At 47.5% G+C, this 19,388-nt stretch overlaps 1 protein-coding gene across 2 annotated transcripts in view; it reads left to right on the forward strand.

Moving 5' to 3' along the window:
* Window positions 1-19,388, forward strand: part of SND1 (staphylococcal nuclease and tudor domain containing 1) — a 425,720-nt gene that overhangs the window by 323,042 nt on the left and 83,290 nt on the right. For both annotated transcript variants that reach the window (XR_014066017.1, XM_081531207.1), the window contains exon 16: window positions 3,531-3,640. Coding sequence is in view for 1 of the 2 variants with exons in the window: in XM_081531207.1 (XP_081387333.1) it covers window positions 3,531-3,640 (110 nt within the window). In the remaining variant the exon portion in view is untranslated. The remainder of the gene's footprint in view (window positions 1-3,530; window positions 3,641-19,388) is intronic.

Below are 19,388 nucleotides of genomic sequence, written 5' to 3' on the forward strand. Positions count from 1 at the left end.
TCAGATAGTCAATGTTGTAAAAACCCTTCCTGCTTTCCTGGCCCCAACTGTGAGCCCTGGTCTGGTAATAGATTCCACCTCACTCACCCACTCCCTGTTTTGCGATCCTGCCTGGGGCCCCCCTTGTATCTAGAAATCCCGCTGCCTCTGCTCTCACGAGGACCCCAGTGCCGAGGGCACGTCTGCCATACATACAGCTGTTCCCGCCCTCACCTGCCTGACACGAAATGGAGTCCCCCAGTCCTGCACTCCTACCTTGTCCAACACCATCTGGTGACAGCAGTGCTTGACTCCAGAACTGGGCTTTTTCTCAGTAGCTTTAGCGTCTGACAATCTAGGGTTCAGATTGGCTACTTGGTGACTTGGAGCCACGTGGCAATTCACAGATAGTCAAGGAGGCTCAATAAATACTTATTCCCCACCCCCGCCCCCTCCCCCCCACCAGCTTTATTCTGCTAGAACTTATACCTGGGTTCACCTGGGTTTCAGTGTTTGGTACCTGCTCCCACGGGATATAACCTCTCTCTGTCCTGGTAATTCGGAGAAGGTAATGGCACCCCACTCCAGTACTCTTGCCTGGAAAATCCCATGGATGGAGGAGCCTGGTAGGCTACAGTCCATGGGGTCGCTAACAGTTGGATGACTGAGCGACTTCACTTTCACTTTTCCCTTTCATGCACTGGAGAAGGAAACGGCAACCCACTCCAGTATTCTTGCCTGGAGAATCCCAGGGATGGCGGAGCCTGGTGGGCTGCTGTCTGTGGGGTCACACAGAGTCGGACACGACTGAAGTGACTTAGCAGCAGCAGCAGTCCTGGTAATTAGCATCAGCTAAGCCATCCTGATCCAGACCTGAGATGCCACGTTGAGACAGGTTTTGCCTCAGAAGGAGGCAGTTCAGAGAGGGCCGAGTCAGCCCAGGAGAAAGGGGAGTGAATGATAAAAGCAGCGATGATATTCTTATTCTCGGGCAACTTTCCTTTCTCTTACCCGCCTGCCTGATGGGAATTGACGTGCTGGGATGTGTTTACTTTTCCCATCTGAAGGGCAGGGAGACAGCCTAGTTCAGCTTTCTCCCCTTGAAGAGCTGGAGCCCAGCTCCTGGCAGGTGGAGGGGTAGCAGAACTTAGGCCCGCCTTTGCCTCTGAGTCCACATGCAGTGGTTAAGGTTTGCTCACCACAGGCCCAAGAGTCTCTCCAGGAAGCTAATCTGAATCCATTTCAGCTTGACTTGTTTGCCCCACCCTCGGCTCAGTGGGCCATCCTGCCTCTCCAGTTAATCTCCCAGGATTCAGAGAGGGCTGGAGGGGTGTGTTGCTCCCTTGAGACTTCAGAATACCCAGGCAAAGACAGGAAGAGAGTGGGGACATCTAGTCACCTAGAGTGACTCTGTGTCCTTCCTCTCAGTGACACCGCAGCCCCACCCACAGCACCCCAGCCATGTCCCATCCAAGAGTCACAAACAAACTGAACACTTGTTTTCGTGGTACTCTTGTTTCAGCAACAGTGTTTTACCTATGGTTATGTGGCCAGAACAGAATGGTTTATTTTCCTCTGAAAATTACAATTTTTGCTTAGTTTACACATATAAAATGGAAAGAGTTTTTGGTTAATAACATTGTGAAAGTCATGGATGGGCTAGCTTTCATTTTTCTGGAGCTCTCATCTCCTCTTAAGGTGAATCTTAGGCTTTTTGGTCCCATGAGTTTATTGATATCTTTTTCAAAAAACCAGTTCCACTTCCCCCTCACAGCCTGGCAGTAAGGTGTGGGAAGGGGGAGAGGCAGCCCTGGTGACCTTCTGCCCAGGTGGCATGAGGGTGGGGCCTTTCCCATCCCATCCCCGCCCTAGTCGGGGAACGGTCCTGGCACCAGCGCCAGGTGCTCCCCTGCTGTGGTTTCTCTCCTGGTGCTGTGCCCCCCGCCCAGAGTTCCGTTTGATGTCGTCTGTTCCTTTCCTGAGGCCTGGAGGCTTGGAGAGAAAGCTCTGTTCTTGAGCTTCTGAAAACCTGGGGTATAAACTATTACCTTTCCTCTGAGCTCCTTGACCTTGAATCTGTGCTGCGGCCAGAAACATGCGCAGCCACCTGGCTTCATCCATAAGGGGTGTACCTTCTGTCCCAGCAGCAGTGGCCCCTGTTCTCCCATAAGGCTCCCAGCAGGTGTCCGCCCTACGCCACCTCCCCGAGCCAGATCGTCCGTCACTGTCCCTGAAACTGTTTATAAATAAGAGGTCACACCTTCCAGCAGAACTGCCTTATTGCAGCAGGAGAGGCCAGCAGTGGTTTAGATGTGGGCACTAAGTGTATCCCGCCCCCCCCGTATTTTGATTATTTTCCTTTCCTAGGTCTCTAACCTAGGTCACGTTTTTGGCTTCATAACTATAGCTGCAGTTTGAATTTTGGGGAAATCTAATTCAGACATCAAAATGTGACATAGTTCATGGCCTGTCACAGGTGACCACCATCAGTGATAAATATCTGCAACATCAGTGATTGAAACAAAGAGAAAGAAAACGCAGTCTGCTTTGGTTAGTGAGCACCCATCTTGTATACAGTGCTGTCCTTGAGTACACAGGCGTGTGAAGGGTGAGATTTTGTCCTCAAGAATCTTGCAGGCTACTTTATAGAATGAAAGATGACAGAGATTTTGAGCATGGGTAATTGTGTCAGTGATAATAATGATACAATAATAAGAACTAAAACGTATTGAACCTTTCCATATGTCAGGCATGGTACTAAATATTTGCCGTAATAATCTCCCCTAATTCCACCAACAGCCACATGAAGTAGGTTTTACAAATAGGACAACTGAAGCTGTGAGTGGGCTCAGTCACTGGCCATGGTCACAGATCTAATAAATGACAGCTAGGATGTGAATCCAGGTCTGTCTGGCTTCAGACACCTAATATTTCATCAAGATTCTGTTTTTTTTCTATCTCCCATTCTGAATGAAATACTGATGGTACTGTTGTCCCAAATATAGCCAGAGGACAGAGGGGGAAGCTTATTTGAAGAGGAAAATGACACCAAGTTAACACTTTTGAATTGGATGCGCAAGTCAGATAGTAAAGAGAAAATCTCGAGGCATCAGCCAGAACGGCTCTCAGGAGGCAAAATGGCTGGGGATATCAGTGTAATTTAGATGAGAGAGCCATTTGTGTAAGTGATGGTTGAAACAGCGAGACTATAGGCCCTTACAGAGCGAGGAGTCCAAGACAAGGATCCCAGATCTTGGTGGAGTCGGGGGTTGTTTCCCGAATATCTTACTTGAAACCCCCCTGGTGATCTTAATAATTTCCAGACTATGTGACCAAGATCCCCTTCTCCGCTGTTGCTGCCCTGCTAGTGGTCGTTTTTCCCACCTTAGGTGAACTAAACACCTCCCCTCCTACCACTTCTCTGTCCTACCTCATGTCATGCATTATCATCTAGTACCTATCTGGCTCCCAGAGTCAGGGGACCATTCTTCCTGGACACCAGGCCTCACGGGCCCCTTTTCATCACAAATTCTTCCTTTTTCCTGACACAGGTATCGAATGCCCCAGAGGAGCCCGGAACCTCCCAGGCTTGGTGCAGGAAGGGGAGCCATTCAGTGAGGAGGCAACGCTTTTCACCAAGGAGCTGGTGCTGCAGCGAGAGGTAGGGCATCTTCCAGTTGCTTCTTGGATGAGGAGGGTGGAGGGAGCGAAGCTCACTCGGTCTGGTGTTTTCCTGCAATGTCGGAGATCCGTCTTCCCCTTTCTCTGGCACTCCGCCTTCCACGTCCATGATCCATTCCGTGTCTGCCCACATCCTGTGTCTGGAGCCCTGCTTCATTGACCAGCCACCCGCCAATTGCTCCTCACTCTGGGTGTCCTGGGATGCGGGGTGAACGCCGGCTGGCCCAGCCAGGATGCTGAGGCAGTGAGCCTTTGGCTCTGCGGTCTCCTCCTTGGTGAATCAGCCCAGAGCTGCCTGCCTCCAGCTGGATTTAGAAGCTTGACTAACCCTGTCAGGGGCCAATTTTCTTTGAACATTTATTTGTATCTTTGAGTAATTGCATTTTCTGTAGCGGGTTTTCTGACTTAATTTAATTGTATTTCTGTTTCTGCCTGTTGGGCTGGCTCTTGCAGGCAGGAGTGAGGCTGCTCAGCTGCCATGGTGCCCATCTACCTGCTAATTTCTATCAAGTCATAGTCAACAGATCCATCTTCTTTCCAGGAGTATGCCTGTCGCTCATTCTGCTAGGAGGGCACAAAAAAGGAACAGTGGGGAGTGTGCTGGACTCAGGCTTAGGGTTTTAGATCTGGCTTTTACCTTTTTTTTTTTTTTTAAGCAATCAAATCCAGAGAGTACCTCCTGCTTTAATGCAATACCATATTTCATAACATAGTGAAAAAGATTATGAGGCTCTTAGAGGTTATCTTGCTCATGGATCTTTGTAGATTCTTGGGAGCAGATGTGTGGGCTTCTTTGGGATGTTAAGTGGTACAAATACCTGTTTATAAGCTTTCACATCTCTCATTTTGATTTGAAATGTCAGTGAATATATTAAGGGGGGGTGCTTAACCTCCTTAATTGTCTCATCAGTAGCACATTGCCCTCTATTTCAGTGTGGTCAGATGCATTTGTTTGTGAAGAAGCAGTCCTTATGTTGGTATGCAAGGTGTCTTTCCCCGCTATTTTGCAACTGCATAGTGCAGGCTGAATTGTTATCAATTAAAGATACCCCGCCCCCGCATGCCAGAGAAGTGTTTCCAGAATCCAAACACTCCTGTTGTCAGTAGCTATTGACATTTTTGACCCTATAGGAATTGAGTTAAAGGGGTGGCTATTTTAGAATTTCCCTCCTGCAATATCCCCTTTGAATAAGGAACTGCAGAACTGTTTCATGTTGGAATAGCAGGTGAGTCCACTCAAGGTCATGACTTGAAGACTTCACATAGGGAGCAGGAACAAAGGTTGGTTGGTTGGTTATGCTTTGGATGGGGGAGGAAATCAGCTCACTGGGCTACCTGAGACTTGTGTTGGTAACATCCTCATCACTTACTCTCTTAGTCACGTTTCTGTTCATTTCTCACGAGTATCCTCTTCCTGTTGTTTCACATCTTCTAAAGCTGCTTTCCCTTTTCTTTTCCAACTCTTGTTTCCTCAGCCACTTTTCTTCCTGACCATGTTTCTGGCCCGCTGGTGATATCCAAAAGCACAAGGGGGTCAAAGAGAATACTGACCACTGAAAGGAGTGAGTGGCCCAAAGCTCTTTTACTGTCTCATGGTTATTATGACCTTACCTTTGTCTGTGTACTTGCTGATATTTGATTGTTGAAAAAGCTAAAGTGTTTTCCCCATCCTCTTTGGTGCCCCTGGCACATGATTGAGTTTGCAGATCCTTAGTCTTATCCATGGCTGATATTGATCTTTCTTAGTTGGAGTGTCCCAATCTTCCACAGCCGTAAGTTAGGGGTTCTTGATCAAGAACCTTTCCACGTTTTCTTAGCTGCTTGGATGATTGTTGGGCTGACGGGTTTGAAAGGTCTTTATCCAGAGGAAAGACAAGTATGGCCTAAACGGAGGGTAACTTGGGATACTGACTAAAGGAACCGGTTACAGCCTATTCTGGGCAGTTTCCTTCATAGTATATGAAAACTCCTTTGTGAACGGCATAGGAATGAAGAGGGGTTTTTGTTTTGTTATAGGTTTGTTCACTAACTTTTGCCTGTATAGTATCCTTGTTTTAATTTCAGGAGTTGTCCTGGGGAGCGTTTCTCTGCCATCTTCCCTCTACCCCATAAGAATGTAGAAAAGCCTGACGGATTGGTCCTCAAGTGTAGAGATCCTTCCCACCCTTAGGAGAAGGGCCATGTGGTTGCCTGGGTGGCTGAGCATGGGACCACAGACGCGCACCACACATAACTCTCACCTTCAGGGCAGTGTCCACTGAAGACTTCATTCCAGGAACTCTTCAGGGGCCAAACTGCTGCTGTGATGGCCACAGTTGAATGGGTTTTCTTACCTTGCGCCTGTTTCCTTGGTAATCACATTTAGCTCAGTAAAACAGGTGTGGTGATGCGATTGTCCTTGACCCTGCCACATCCCCCTATATATATATATGTTTTATTATCTTATTTTGGGCCAGGAGTTCTCCAGCCCCTGCCTACCTTCCCCAGTCACTACAAATCTGATCTCGGAAAGGAGCAGCACTCGGGTCTTACAGTGATTTCACAGCACCTCCTGGGCCCCATGTGTGACCCCACAGAGGGAGGCATGGCCATTGAGCTGGACTCAGGAACCCAGAGACAGCCTTGAGAAGGATGTGAAGTAGGGGAGGGACTGTGTAATGAACACCCTAGCAGGGAGCAGACAGAAAGCTCGAGTATGGGGCCCCTGGCCCTGAAAAGTGACTCCTTGTTTATGAGGTGCACTGTCTTAGCTTTGGGTTGATGGGGCAGGAAGTGCTGCCTGTCTCTTGCCCAGTTTCGGGTGGAGACAGACTTGCAGTTTTTTCATCCCATATCCTCTTGTGGAGCCTGCACTGTCACACACAAGACCCTTCTCATTTCAGCCAGCCCCCATTATCTTGAGACCTGAGTGCCCTGCTTTGCTGAAATGTGTTTTTACAATGACACTCATCAGGAGAGAGTGCCTGGCATTTTTGGCCATCACGCAGCTCATTTTCCTGAGTGTCTCCCTGCCACCTCTCATTGCCTTTCTTCTTTTTTTCCATCTTTCTTCATGGCCCTTCTCCTCAGCCATTGGTTCCTCTTGGCATTCGTTCCTTTCCCTGAGTCGGGAGCCTGGCAGGACTGTTCAGGTCAGTGGTCTGGGTGTCCTGCTGGTGCTGCCAGCTTCAGGGCGTTAACTGTAGGCTAGACACCACGTTGTTACCTGGTTCTCTTTGTGACCTGGAAGGCCACAGCAGCCCAGGGACTCTCAAAGGACTTCAGCTGTTCTTCCCAGCCTCGCTCATTTGGTATAGAGCAGGGGTGGGCAAGCCCGGCCCACTGCCAGTTTTGTAAATAAAGCTTTATTGAAACACAGCCACACTAACCTTTTTACATACTGTCTATGGGTCCTTGCATGTTATAACAGCAAGGTTGAGTGGTTCCAACAGGATATATGGTCCGCAAAGCCTAGAATATTTACTATTTGTCTTTTTATCAAAAATGTTTACTGACTGTACTACACAGGTTTTGCTGGGTTGGGTATAGCCCTGAAAATGGATTTGTTCTCATGTCCGCTGCCTTTGAGGCTGGACCACTTCTGGATCACACATGAGATCATTGTGTCCCATTGGACGGCATGTGCTTGGTGACACCCCCTCTGCCAGGCACCCCCTGCCCCCCAAATACAGCTGCCTCTTTCAGGCAGTTCCCTGCCACACTGCCAAGGACAAGAAGATCCGGTGTAATTTCCCAGATGGAGAATTGTGCCCTTTGCTAGCATCTTCCCAGAAGTGGTGGTGAGAGAGAGCATTAGATAACCAACCAGCTTAAAAGTGCAAACTCCGAGGTTTTCACACTCCAGTTATCATGTGGTCCTGGGTAAGTGATTCTTTCCTGCCTTGGCATTGCTGTCTAAAACATTGATCCAGCGATCCCAGGTCATCCTCTTCTTTCTGAGGCCCTTCCTGTGAGTTAAACAGTCATTGGGGAATCTCTCCACACCTTTGTGTCAGAAGGCCAGCTAGCTAGCCCTCGCTCACTGACCCGCTGCTGCCACTGCAGCAGGAGAACCTACACTGTTAGAGAGAGGACCAGAAGATATTATTAAAAGAGATCAGCACCACAATTAAACCCTCTTCACAGTTCCCGGCTGTAGGAAGGCAGTTCCTGGGAGGATGGGGGCATCATTTCCAAGGCCTTTCTCAATGACCCCTTTGTCCTGAGCTCTCCGAAATTGCCCTTTGCTGCTGCCTGGAAAATGACATCCTCATGCTGAAGAGTGAGCCGAAAGCTCCGGCTGCTGCCCTGACCTATTTCCCTTCTTCCTGCCCGCATCCACAGGGAGGCTGTCCCCCTGGGAGCTCATTCTGCAGGCTGCAGTGGCCAGGGCTCAGTCCTGGATTCCCTCCCTCCCACTACCCCTGCTTTAAAAAAAGAAAAAAAATACACAGAAGCATCGTAAGCAACTATTGCTGTTTGAAGAGCAAGTATTTATGTTTCAGAAAAATGTGGGCTCAGCATTGAATATTGGTGTCTTATTTACAGAGGGGTTTGTCTGGGAAAGAATACTTAATTGAAAGGAAAGTGGTTCCTTCTCCTTTGTTTTAGCACCAAATATACTGTATCTGGTCTGAAAAAGGTAAACTGGTCTAAGCAGTTCACTGCTGATCAAAATAGTGTTTTTCCTCATGCCCTGTCTTTCCCCAAAGTTCTTGGTACCTGCTCTCTCACCCTTCCTTTCCCATCTGTCCATGCAGGCCCCTTCCCTGTCTAAGAGACAAATGTGAGGAGGAACAGTAGCCATGTTACTTCTCTGGATCAAAGAGATGAGGATGGTTCAAGCCATGGGAAGTCCACCAGGGTGGAGGACACCCACTGCTCTCCAGCTCTTATCAGTACCTTGCCCCTTGGTAGCCCTTGCTGAGCTGGAAAGAATAACCTACTGGAAAAGCAAGCCAGCCAGCCGGCAATGTTGCACTTACTTATACAAAGACCCCCTATTCTAGATTATCTCTACCACTGCCCAGGAAAGAGCGAAGACAGCAAGGCCAGCTTTCTAAACACCTCTGTTATCCCCCAAGGCATTGAAGGCTGTTTGGAGGGCTGAGGTTTTTTCTCACCTCCCTCACACATCTTGACAGTTCATCACCCACCAGGGGTCTTTCCTTTTTTTTTTTTTTTTCAATTAATTTAAGGCTATTTTCTTTGATGGGGGCTCAAGTAAAGATTTTCTGTCTTAATAGTGATCAATTTTGTATAGCGTTTTCTAGTGTAAAAGCGCTTTCTTATATAATACTTTGTTTTAATCTCACAGCAAACCTGTAAGAAAAATATTATCCCCAGATTTACAATTCTAGAAACTAAGATGCAGAGTGAACTGCCTCTATTCACAGAGCTTATTGTAGGACAAATATTAATACCAAAATTCAAATGTCTGCATTCCCAAATGAGTGTTTTTTTCCCCACATCTTGCCAGTTTTGCTATTATAAGGTGGTTATTCTTTTTAGCTACGTTGTATATTCCTCAGCCTTCAAATATCTGAAACTAATAAATTTGTAAAGAATCTGCCTGGAGGTCCAACATTGGTTGAGTGGTCAGAGTCTCTGAGTCGGACTCTAGGGGCTCACAGCTGCAGAGGGGCCATGCCTTCCCAAATTACTGACTCTCCTCTTGTCATAGTTCTTATATCGTTTAGCTCCTTGATTCCTGCTTCATCCTTTGTTTGGCCTTAGTGGGCCTTAATTTTTGTATAATTTCTCGCTGATCTGCCTTGCTTCATATCAGTTTGATCATGTATGTCCATATTTCTATTTTCAACCTTTCTCAAAAGATACATCGTTTATAAATATGTAACTCCCCATTGCCTCTGGGATGAAGTTTAATCTCCTTAGTTTACATGTATCTTTGATAACCTCTAAACTTCAGGTATCTCCACTATTCATTTCATAATCTGCACCTCATCACAACTGACATTATAATTCACGATTCCCTATATGTAACATTTCATTCCATATTTCCCATCCGTGAGGTCAACTTAAGCTCTCCACCCAGTAGATCAACCACCCCCTCTTTTGCTCTCTTATTCCCATCTGTCCCCCCAGATATACCCCCTTCTCTCTCTTTAGCACTCCCTGGATCTCTCAGGCTGGGCAGATGGCTTTCCTTCAGTCCCCAGAGTGCTGTGTCCATACAGACATCTGTCACATACTGGCCAGTGATGATGAAGTGATCTATGTTGGTCTCCCCACTAGATTGTTAGCTCCTCAAGGACAAGAAGCATGCTTTCTGCCTTTGTGTTCTTTGTATCTTGCCTCATGCGTAAGAGAATCTCAACTGATAAATGTTCATTAAATCAACTCTTTGGTTCCCTGTGATCTAATTCTAGATACTGGGAAGGCCTGTTCTTGTCTGTTCTGGTTCTTCGGGAAAGCTCTCTAAGCTTAACATTTGTGGAGTGGAGAGGAAGTCTTTGGAGTATTGAGGTTGGACATACAGCTGCTAATTTAGGATCTTCTCATAGAAAAAGTCCATTACTCAGACCTGACTGTGTGCTTTCTAGGGGACTCTGACCTCCTTTGGTCTCCCCGTCTTACAGATGGGGTAATGAGATAATGGTATTTGAGTGTTTTTTGTTTGTTTGTTTTGTTTTTAATTCCAGTGTTCAAATAGAAAGCATTATGTCCTTCCTCACCCTCCTAATAGACGCTGCTTGTTTCTTTCCCTCCCTGGTGGTTTCCATCCTTTGCTTTTGTTGATCTAACTGCTCACTGAGGTGAAGGGTTTATTTTGAAGTTCAAATTTTCTGTTCAGGGATAGGCTATAAGCACCATGTGACTACCAGGCTGCCCACTTACAGCCCCTTCATTTATGGGCTCCTGACTCTTGCCAAGTTATCTCTAAAAGCTCTAGGAGAAGGGCCCTCAATTCCCGTTCTAGTCCCATTCAATGAAAATGGCATCAGAATACAAAGAGGTGAGGCTAAATATAATGAAGAATATCACATTGCCCTTTCCTCCCTCCTCCTCCCTGGCTACTAGTCTCCCCCGTTTGCTTTTAAACTCCTTGGGAGCCAGTCACCAATTGCCTTCCCCAAGCAAGCTCAGCAGCGTGCACTGATGGGAGCCAGCACACTGCTGGCTCCAGTGGGATTCCTCTCCGCAAAGCTGCTGGCTCAGCTGGCTGTGGTCTGTTTCCCTGTTCTTCTGCCTGGAACTTTCCTAGCTAGTCAAGCATAGAATGGCATCCATTCTTCTGAAATAGCTGCTGGGCTTCATTCTTCATTGACTTGGCCAAGATCCTATTACCTGTAATTATGTCATACAGCCTGACTGGTATAGGTTTGATAGGCCTCACTGCCCTCCAGAGGCTAGTATTTGCATCCCGGGCTGGCTGTTGGGATTGGGGGGCAGAATAAAAGTTAGGTCCACAAGAGATGCAGCCTCCTTATAGCTTCTATGTTGTGTGTGTGTGTGTGTGTGTGTGTGTGTGTGTGTGTGTGTGTGTGTGTGTGTGTGTGTGTGTGTGTGTGTGTGTGTGTGTGTGTGTGTGTGTGTGTGTGTGTGTGTGTGTGTGTGTGTGTGTGTGTGTGTGTGTGTGTGTGTGTGTGTGTGTGTGTGTGTGTGTGTGTGTGTGTGTGTGTGTGTGTGATTGTGTGTGTGTGAAGGTCTCAAGGATGCCATTCTATCTCAGGGAAGAAAATCCTTTCAGCAGAGAGACTCTTCCTTTTCCTGAATAAGAGGTCCTTACTATGGTGAACTCTTCCTTGATAAACTCCTGTGTTTTTTCTGCCACTTTAGTTTGGTTTTTCTTAATATTCCTTCCAGCACAAGAAAATTAGAGATGTAGACCTAGCAGTCCCTGGCACTGGTTTTTCCTTTCCATCTTTAGTCAAACCCACATCAGTCCCAGAGCAAAGATGTGAAAGGCTCAAACATGACTTCCTCTTGCATCTTTCTGCTGCAATAGTCCATAGTCCTTACTTTGAACCTTATCTAAATTGAGGCTTGGAAGTGAGTTATAGTAGGCAGTGATTGCCACTGGAGAAGGCATTTACTGGTTTGCTAACAGATTATCACTACAAACGTAAGGTCGTGAAAATCCTTCAAACAGCCTTGCTAAGCAGAACCCCTGCCACCTATGGTATTCGATACTATCTGCCTGCCTGACATAAAATGATGTTCTTTATGAGCCATCCCTGTGGAAGATGGCTATTGCCAGGCACGTTCAGCCTCCTGGTCTGCCTTCTGTAGAGCTATGGAGAGCCTCTGGCCTGGAACAAATGGAGAATTGCTATCAGGAGGTAAGAGACTGCTGGACTCCTCGGAGGTAAAAGTGCCAGGTGAGCTGGGTGACATTTATTTTAATTTAGATTTCTCTTATCTCTTCAATCATCCTGGGGGTTCACTGCTTCTAAGCTTTGGTTACAATTCTCTTTAAAAAAAAAAAAAAGTAGCATGGGGTAGGGAGGGAGTAACATTCTTAATGACAAAGGGCTAAAGAAAAGGGACTTGGAATTAGCATTTTTCAGGTGAAATCCCTTCTTATGAAGTCTGTCCACTTCTTTCTGGAAGCCTCATTTGGGAAATAGTTCTGTTTCATTCATATCTCTTGACTAGCACATTGTGTTCACTTTCCACACAAGAGATGGCCTTGTGCAGACTTGACCCGTCTGTTTCCAGAAGAACTTCACCTCAGACCCTGACACCTTGGCCCACGCCCATGTAGACCTGATTGTGAGCCTTCAAGCTGGCATGTTCAGGGGTCTTCAGGCCTCACGCCTCCCTGTTCTGTTTGTCCTAACTATTCCCAGATGCACTCACTTCCTGAATGTTCATCATTTCCCCTTGGAATTATATGATTCAACTGATGCCTATTTTAAAGCCCGTCTCCTCATAGACAATAGCAGGGCTATCTGCAGAGAGGAAGCAGCTTGTGGGTTACATTTGCTCTCCAGGTAGTATCGGTACTAATGTTCTAGCATTTCACGTGCAACTCCCCTCAGAGCATAGCCCTGACTGCTCTGGTGGATGAGCCAACCTCAACACCACCCTCTTCTTGCCTTTAGCAAGCCCACTCCCTGTGTCTATCGCCAAGGACTGGACGAGATCCTGCGGGTTCCAAACCTGGCTTTAGTGATGAACTTCCCACTTGCCGCTCCACCCGTGACCGTTTCTGGTCAGCTGAACTTAAATGGATTTTGAAAATGAAAGTGACCAATGGTCTGTTATGAAACGCGGTGGTGCATGAAATAAGATTATGAGCAAGCTTGAGAATTAACAGCAGAGATCCCCTAACCTGGTCTGAACAGCATGTCTCACATATTCAGCAAGGATAAGCTCATTCTTTAGACCCATCTCCTGAACACTGAAGGACATCTTTCCCTTCCTGGCCACTTAACAAAGACTGTTAGTAACATGTGCAGAGTCAGACCTGGGTGCTCATTCCAGCTTCACCATTTATTGTGTGACCTTGGACATGATACTTAGCCTCTCTAAATTCAGTATTCAATAGAATTCAGTAACCCCAACAGTGCCTCTGGGGTTGTGCAGTGCAGCCATCCTACTAAACCTAAGCCCTTACCTATAACAAGGGTACCTCTCTGTAGGGTTACCATGGATATAATGGATATTTGCAGTGTGCCCAGCACTGGTGCCCTGGTAGATAGGAGATTCTCAGTGAGCAATAGCTCACAACATCTTTTATATTGTTCACGAGAATTCTCACTGAGTTGAGCTAAATCTAGGATTGGAACCTCACTGAAGACAAACCATAGCCAAGGCAGGCAGGATGGACTGGACAAAGGCCTGTGTGTTGGGAGCATTTAAGTAGAATCAGGGGTCAGCCAGTCTCTTTTCTATAAAGAAGAGAAAAGTCTGAGTCTCTTTGCTACTGCTCCCACATCCTCCTGCACATTAGAACAACTTCTTCCAGGTAGCATTGCGTGCAGTGGAAACACTAATGCTCAGAAGTCCTAAACCTACAAACAGACCCTCTTCTCAACTTGACTGTGGACCAAAGATAATCCACCTGTCACCAGCGGGGGAAGCTAGGACTCCACATATGTCATATGGACATCTAAGGAGGAGTGGCTCGAGGAACTGTGCCACGCATTCCGACTGCCATGGCATATTTGGAGAGTGATCTGCCGTGCTTTCTCTGTTTACACTGGACTCTGACCTTACTCATTTCCTAGTGTCACTGGGACTTGAAAATGAGGGCTACCAGGATGACTTATTTAGAGCCTGGCTGGTCCATGCTTCCTTATGCTCTGATGTAGCGGTGGTCTTTTTTGTCTCCATACCACCTTACTATGACCATAGTCATCTGACTGCCATGAGTTTATCTTTGATCTGTGTAAAGTTGGAGGGCTAGAGGAGAGTGGAATGCCAGGCAGGATCTCTAAAGAAAGATCCAGGTGTTATCCGGGATTAAAAGGGACAAGAAAAGGACCCACGACAAGTCCTTTGGGACATTGAGCGCACCAAGAACAAAAGCTGTCCATTCAACCAGGAATGAGAAGCAAATGTGAAGCTGCACAGTGAAACTGTCATTTTTCATTCCAGGTTACCTTAATGCCTTCCCCTTCTCCCTCTCCTTTCTCTCGATGCAATGAATTTCCTAGTAACGGTCACCAGAAAAGGATCTTGGCACTGAACGTATACCTAGAGGTGGAAGACCATGCAAATAAGACCAGCAGGTCCGTCCTTCCCCACCAGAGCCTTCCATAGGCCACTGCACTTCAGAGCCTCGCCAGTGTTTGCAGCGCTGGGCGGCCGTTGCCACTCCAGTTAAATCAATCTAAAACTACTGACCCAGGGTTTTTATAGCAGTACTGCAACCTTACATGAGGAGATGCAACACATAGTCCATTACCACTGATTGGATATGGATTTTTGGCCTGGCCACTTGCCACTTGGTAATTTTAGAATAGGGTCACTTTCGGAGTTGGAAGATGCCTTGTAGGAGGATACTGGTGTTTGCTAAATAGTTGTTTCTTATCTTTGTGCCCTCTTACAGCCGTGCTCTCACTCCTGTGGGTGGGGCCGGCGGTCTCTCTTGTCTGCCTCGCAGAGTTGGCCAGGGCTCATCCTTCATCGGCTTACAGGGCTGCAGACGTGGCCATTTGTAAACGCCCAGGGTACACTTAACCACCTCCTCCTCCTAATCTCAGCACTTCCACTCTAAACACATCAGCAGCTTTGTAACTTGCATTCTATTTCGCTCTACGTTGTGGGCCTTCAGGTATTTGTGGGAGGAAGGTGGGGAGACTGGCGAGCTGTGTTGTCATTGATTTCAGAATTATACAATCACAGCCTGAGTCACTGTCCCTGGAGAATCATGCCAAGAGCTCCCGGCAGGGCTCTCGCTACTTTCACACGTGGCTTTTTATGGTTGGGTTCTACTTTGTATTTGCCATGCGACTGCCTGCCAGCCTTGGTTTCACCATCTGCAGAATGGAACACTTAACCTTGTTCCACCTGGAGAATGCTGAAAGGCATAGGGTGAGGTTCCTAGGGAGCCCCCTGTTATTCCCATGTATGTAGAAAAGGGTTGCCAGGCCCCCAGTGACAGATAACCACCCACAAGCTGAGGGCACTCTGTGACCTGGAGAGGGACCTCTGATCACACAGTTTTTCCTCATCTGCCTCTGAACCGTTAGACCCAGTGGATGAAACAAGAGAACTGTTGTTCCTGACCCTGAGGTCTGACCATCCTTGACCTCATTGAGCCAACCTTGGGTAGAATTTCCCTTTTCCCTGTGCCATGCCATCTGTCTGTTACATTGCCTCTTTCCTGACATGACTTTGATTCTAGTAAGCACTGCTTCCTAAACAGCAGCTGTCCCCAAGTACTGAAGTGTTCTCAGTCTTCCTTAAAGCCAACTGGTTGGTCCAAGCCCTGAGAATCAGACAGTCCATGTGTGTCTTCCTGTTATGGGTTGATATTCCTGTCTGTGATACCACTGCGCCCTGTTTTCTGCTTCACGGGGGAAGACTATTCACATATAAATAACATCGTCAAGCCTGTCTGCACACAATCCCAGGATCCAGATCTAGCCTCTCACCTTCTGATCTTTTTGACACATCTTTCAGCCCAGAGTGTTTCAAAGGTCAGGCTTGAACCCTAGAAGCCATCGCTTTTGTCATTATCAAGTATGATAACATATATAATTTTATGTAACATGCAGACTAGTTTCAACTTTATCTGCTGCCTGTCTAGTTTTGTTTTGGTTTTTTTGCCAGTTGTCCCAGAGGTGGGGTTAGTACAGTGAAGCCAGAGTTTATTCTTGAAGCATTTGATTCTTGGTTCCCCATTCTGAATTGTAGTCAGCTGCTGAGGTAACCTAGCTAGACACCACTGGAGAACGGCAACATCAGAAATTCATGAGACCTTGGGATCCGCAGTACCTCTCAACCTACAGAGTTGAGGCCTCCTGTCAGGAGGAGCCATTTGGCTTCCTGTGCCCTGATGAGGCCTACCAAGCATGCGAGGTGTAGAGGGAGCCCCAAGGCCACTCTCCATGGCAGCGCTGCTGGGGTGAGGAAGGGCCCTTGTCGACACGTTTGCATGTGTCCTGAGCATCCATAACACCCCTGGACAGGAAGACCACCTCCAGGGAGGCCCTGCATTCTCCCGCTGCCCAGACTTCTTCCATCTGTCCTTCTCTCTCTCTCCTTCACCCTCCCCCTTGTGTTTCTGTAATTTGTACAGTATCGTTGAGAGGTATTGAAGAGATCAATAGCAATTCACCTTTTCCTTTATTGATTAAGGTGGCAGCAAGGAAAAATGGCAGGCAGTCCCAATTCATTTATCATGAGTGATCTATTTCCTACCAAGCCACCAGTGACCTCTTCTTCTGCCTGTTAATTTGCTGGTCTGCAACTGGGACCACTCTTGTTTCTGGACTGCTGGAACAGGAATGAGAGAATCACTGGGCTCGGCTCCCGTAACCAAAGCTGGGTGGGGACAGAGACTCTGGCTTTGAAGGGTTGGGCATGTGTGCTGTACTCTCAGCAAGAACAACATGGCAACAGCTGATGGACATTGCTGCCTCACCTAGCAGTTTCCTCCCCTTGTCCTTCCAAAGGGCACAGCCTGCCTTGATTATCCATTTTTCTACAGAGTGTAAACTGTGTATATGGAGTAAAAAACTGCCAACTGGCTGTTTTTGCTCTAGAGGCAAAGGTCGGTCCTCCCATCCGTGAGCCTTTAAGTCATAACTTGGACTCAGCTTGGGGGAACTAGGCTGGTGGGAAGTGGGGGAGGAAGGGCTCTTAAGTTTAGGACAACTGTTTCCACCCCGGGTAAAGAACAGAGACAGCTCTCATCAGCTTCTTTCTTTAGTGTTTCCTGTTCTCCTTCAGTGGGAACACCTACCTCTCACTTGGGGAAGGTGATGGAGACCACCCCACACAACCCCCAAGTACTTATGACGTCACCCACCTGGGGGGATGCCCCAGGGTCTTTAAATCCTTTAAGAGGGAGGCTGGCCTTGACTCCAGAGGCAGCGCTTGGCTCACCCAGCATCTTTTCCCCTTCTGTGTGGTGGTTTGAATTTTGTTGATTCTCCACCACATACCCTTACACAGAAGCATCTGTTGTCCACCGTGCCTTGCACAGTCATTGAGCCCTCTCAGCCCCTCTGCAGCACGAGCCAGTTCCAGAACATCCAGTCTGTAGAGTTTGAGCCACCAAGTGTTTGGAGCTGCCCCTGCTCTGTGACCTCTACCAACCAGCAGAGGGATCCACTTACCTGGACGGGCACTTCGTGGGCAATGTGAAGCCAGTGTTGCCGTCAGACAACTCGCACTCTTTCGTGTCAGCTGGAGCACGGGGCCAGGCTTCCGCAGAGGAGCACTGCCACCACAGTCGCACATCCTGAGTGCCTGCCCAGTGAGTTAAAGTCACTATTTTGGGTGCCCCTCTCCCAGTGGGGAGATTTTGCTAGAAACCCAGTGCTGCTGTGTCAGGTAGCTCTGCGGTCAGCAGGTGCCAGACCTGGAGAAGGCAGCCAGCTCTCCATGAAGCTGGTTAATTACAGGCGAAACTGCGGCAGGACAATTGTTCTTTTCCTGTGGATCATTAATAAACCACCCTGGCCTGCACAGACAATTCCATCACCTTCCTCAGCTTTGTCAGACAGGTCTTCCTTTCCTCCCTTTCCAGACAGGTCTTCCTTTCCTCCCTTTCCGTCTAAAGCTTTCAAAACGGCTGGGGAGGAGCAGAGGAGGTGAAAGACGTTCCACTTAATGCACATGTTTTTCCCCTAAGCTGGAAAGCGGCCCCCTGCTTTCAGATGGTCTTGGCAGCCCATGTATGGAGGGTTCAAGACTTGCCATGGGTGGGAAGTGCTAGTGGCTCAGCTCCTAGTATTTGCAGCAAACTACAGAACAGGCCCAATTTGGAGACAAGGCAGTGAGTGCAGCAGATGGCAAATAGTCCTGCTCCACTGGGGCCCAAGATGGGCACCATATTCTTGCTTCAGCCAAGGCAGCCTCATTCCTGCTCTACCAGAGTACTGAAAGCACTTCTGGTTTTTTAGAAACTTCTTTTTTAGGCAAAGATGGAAGAAGGCAGAGCAAACAAAATATGGGAAACTCAATCTAGTTAAAAACATTTCCCTGTCAAACAACCTAAAATAGAACTTTTCCTTTGTTAGTTAGGAAGAATTTAGAATAGAAATCTACATTTCTCCATAGAGCATTGAGTGCAAAAATAAAAAATGGATTATAAATAGAAATAAGCATGACCCATTCCGCTTCCAAGGACTTGAGCGTACAGCCTTCAGAATACTGAATTAGAGCATTTTATAGCTATGAGGCCTAGACGTTATATTGTCCAATCCATAGGGTTCACAGTAGTTGAGAACTGAGGCCGGAAGAAGGTGATCACTCGGGCACGTTCACACAGTAATTCATAGACCTACTTTCTCCACGCTCTGATCACATTGCTCTTACTTGCACTTCTATCATGCGTCTCAGACAACAGCCACAACACCTGTCCATCCCCTTGCAGTACAGGTAACCTTGGAGACTATGACATTGGAGGCATATAAAAGGGAGTTAGGTGTATGTGACAGGCAGACAGAAGAGGTAAACCTGTGTGTTGTCTGCACTCCATTATTTTAGTGAGAAAGGAACAAGGAGCTGAGTCAGGAGGAAGTCTTCCAGAGCCTCTGTGTTCTATAAAGAAGACTCTCACTAGACAAGGGTGCCCAGAGAGCAGCGCCCAGGAAGAGAAGGGCTGCCAGCGAGGGAAGAGGCCAGGTACCAGACCCACCTGGAACTTTCCATTGCTTATCCTGACATGTGAATTGTAGGAAAGCTGCTTTCTTGCCAAAAACTAAGCTTCAGAAGAGCCCAAAATTGGTTGGTTTGTTTACTAAGAGAGGTGACGGTTGGGGGTCAGATTTCTTAGCTGGATTGCCCTCGAGCTCCTTGGGGAACTAGGGTTGCCCGTCAAGCTTGAGCTCTGTGTTCTGGTCACATTCAGCCTGGGCACAGGGTAGTGCCTGGCTGCTCTCCCAGCATCCTGTGGTTTTAGAGCCGCTCACCCTATGCTCACAGGAGGCCGATCCAAAAGCCGTGTCCTGTTACCAGGGTCTGGGCTTCACCTCCACCTTATAGCTGAGGCCAGTTACCCATCTTGGTAGCAGTGATGTCTGTCTTTCATGGGGTTGTCAAGTAGGGGAGGAACAAATTACATTTTCCGGCAATTTAATTAACTCTAATTCTTTTTTACCCCC

This window comes from Giraffa tippelskirchi, chromosome 10 (genome assembly GCF_054371585.1).
Source record: "Giraffa tippelskirchi isolate mGirTip1 chromosome 10, T2T-mGirTip1v1.2.pri, whole genome shotgun sequence".
Taxonomy (NCBI): Eukaryota; Metazoa; Chordata; class Mammalia; order Artiodactyla; family Giraffidae; genus Giraffa; species Giraffa tippelskirchi.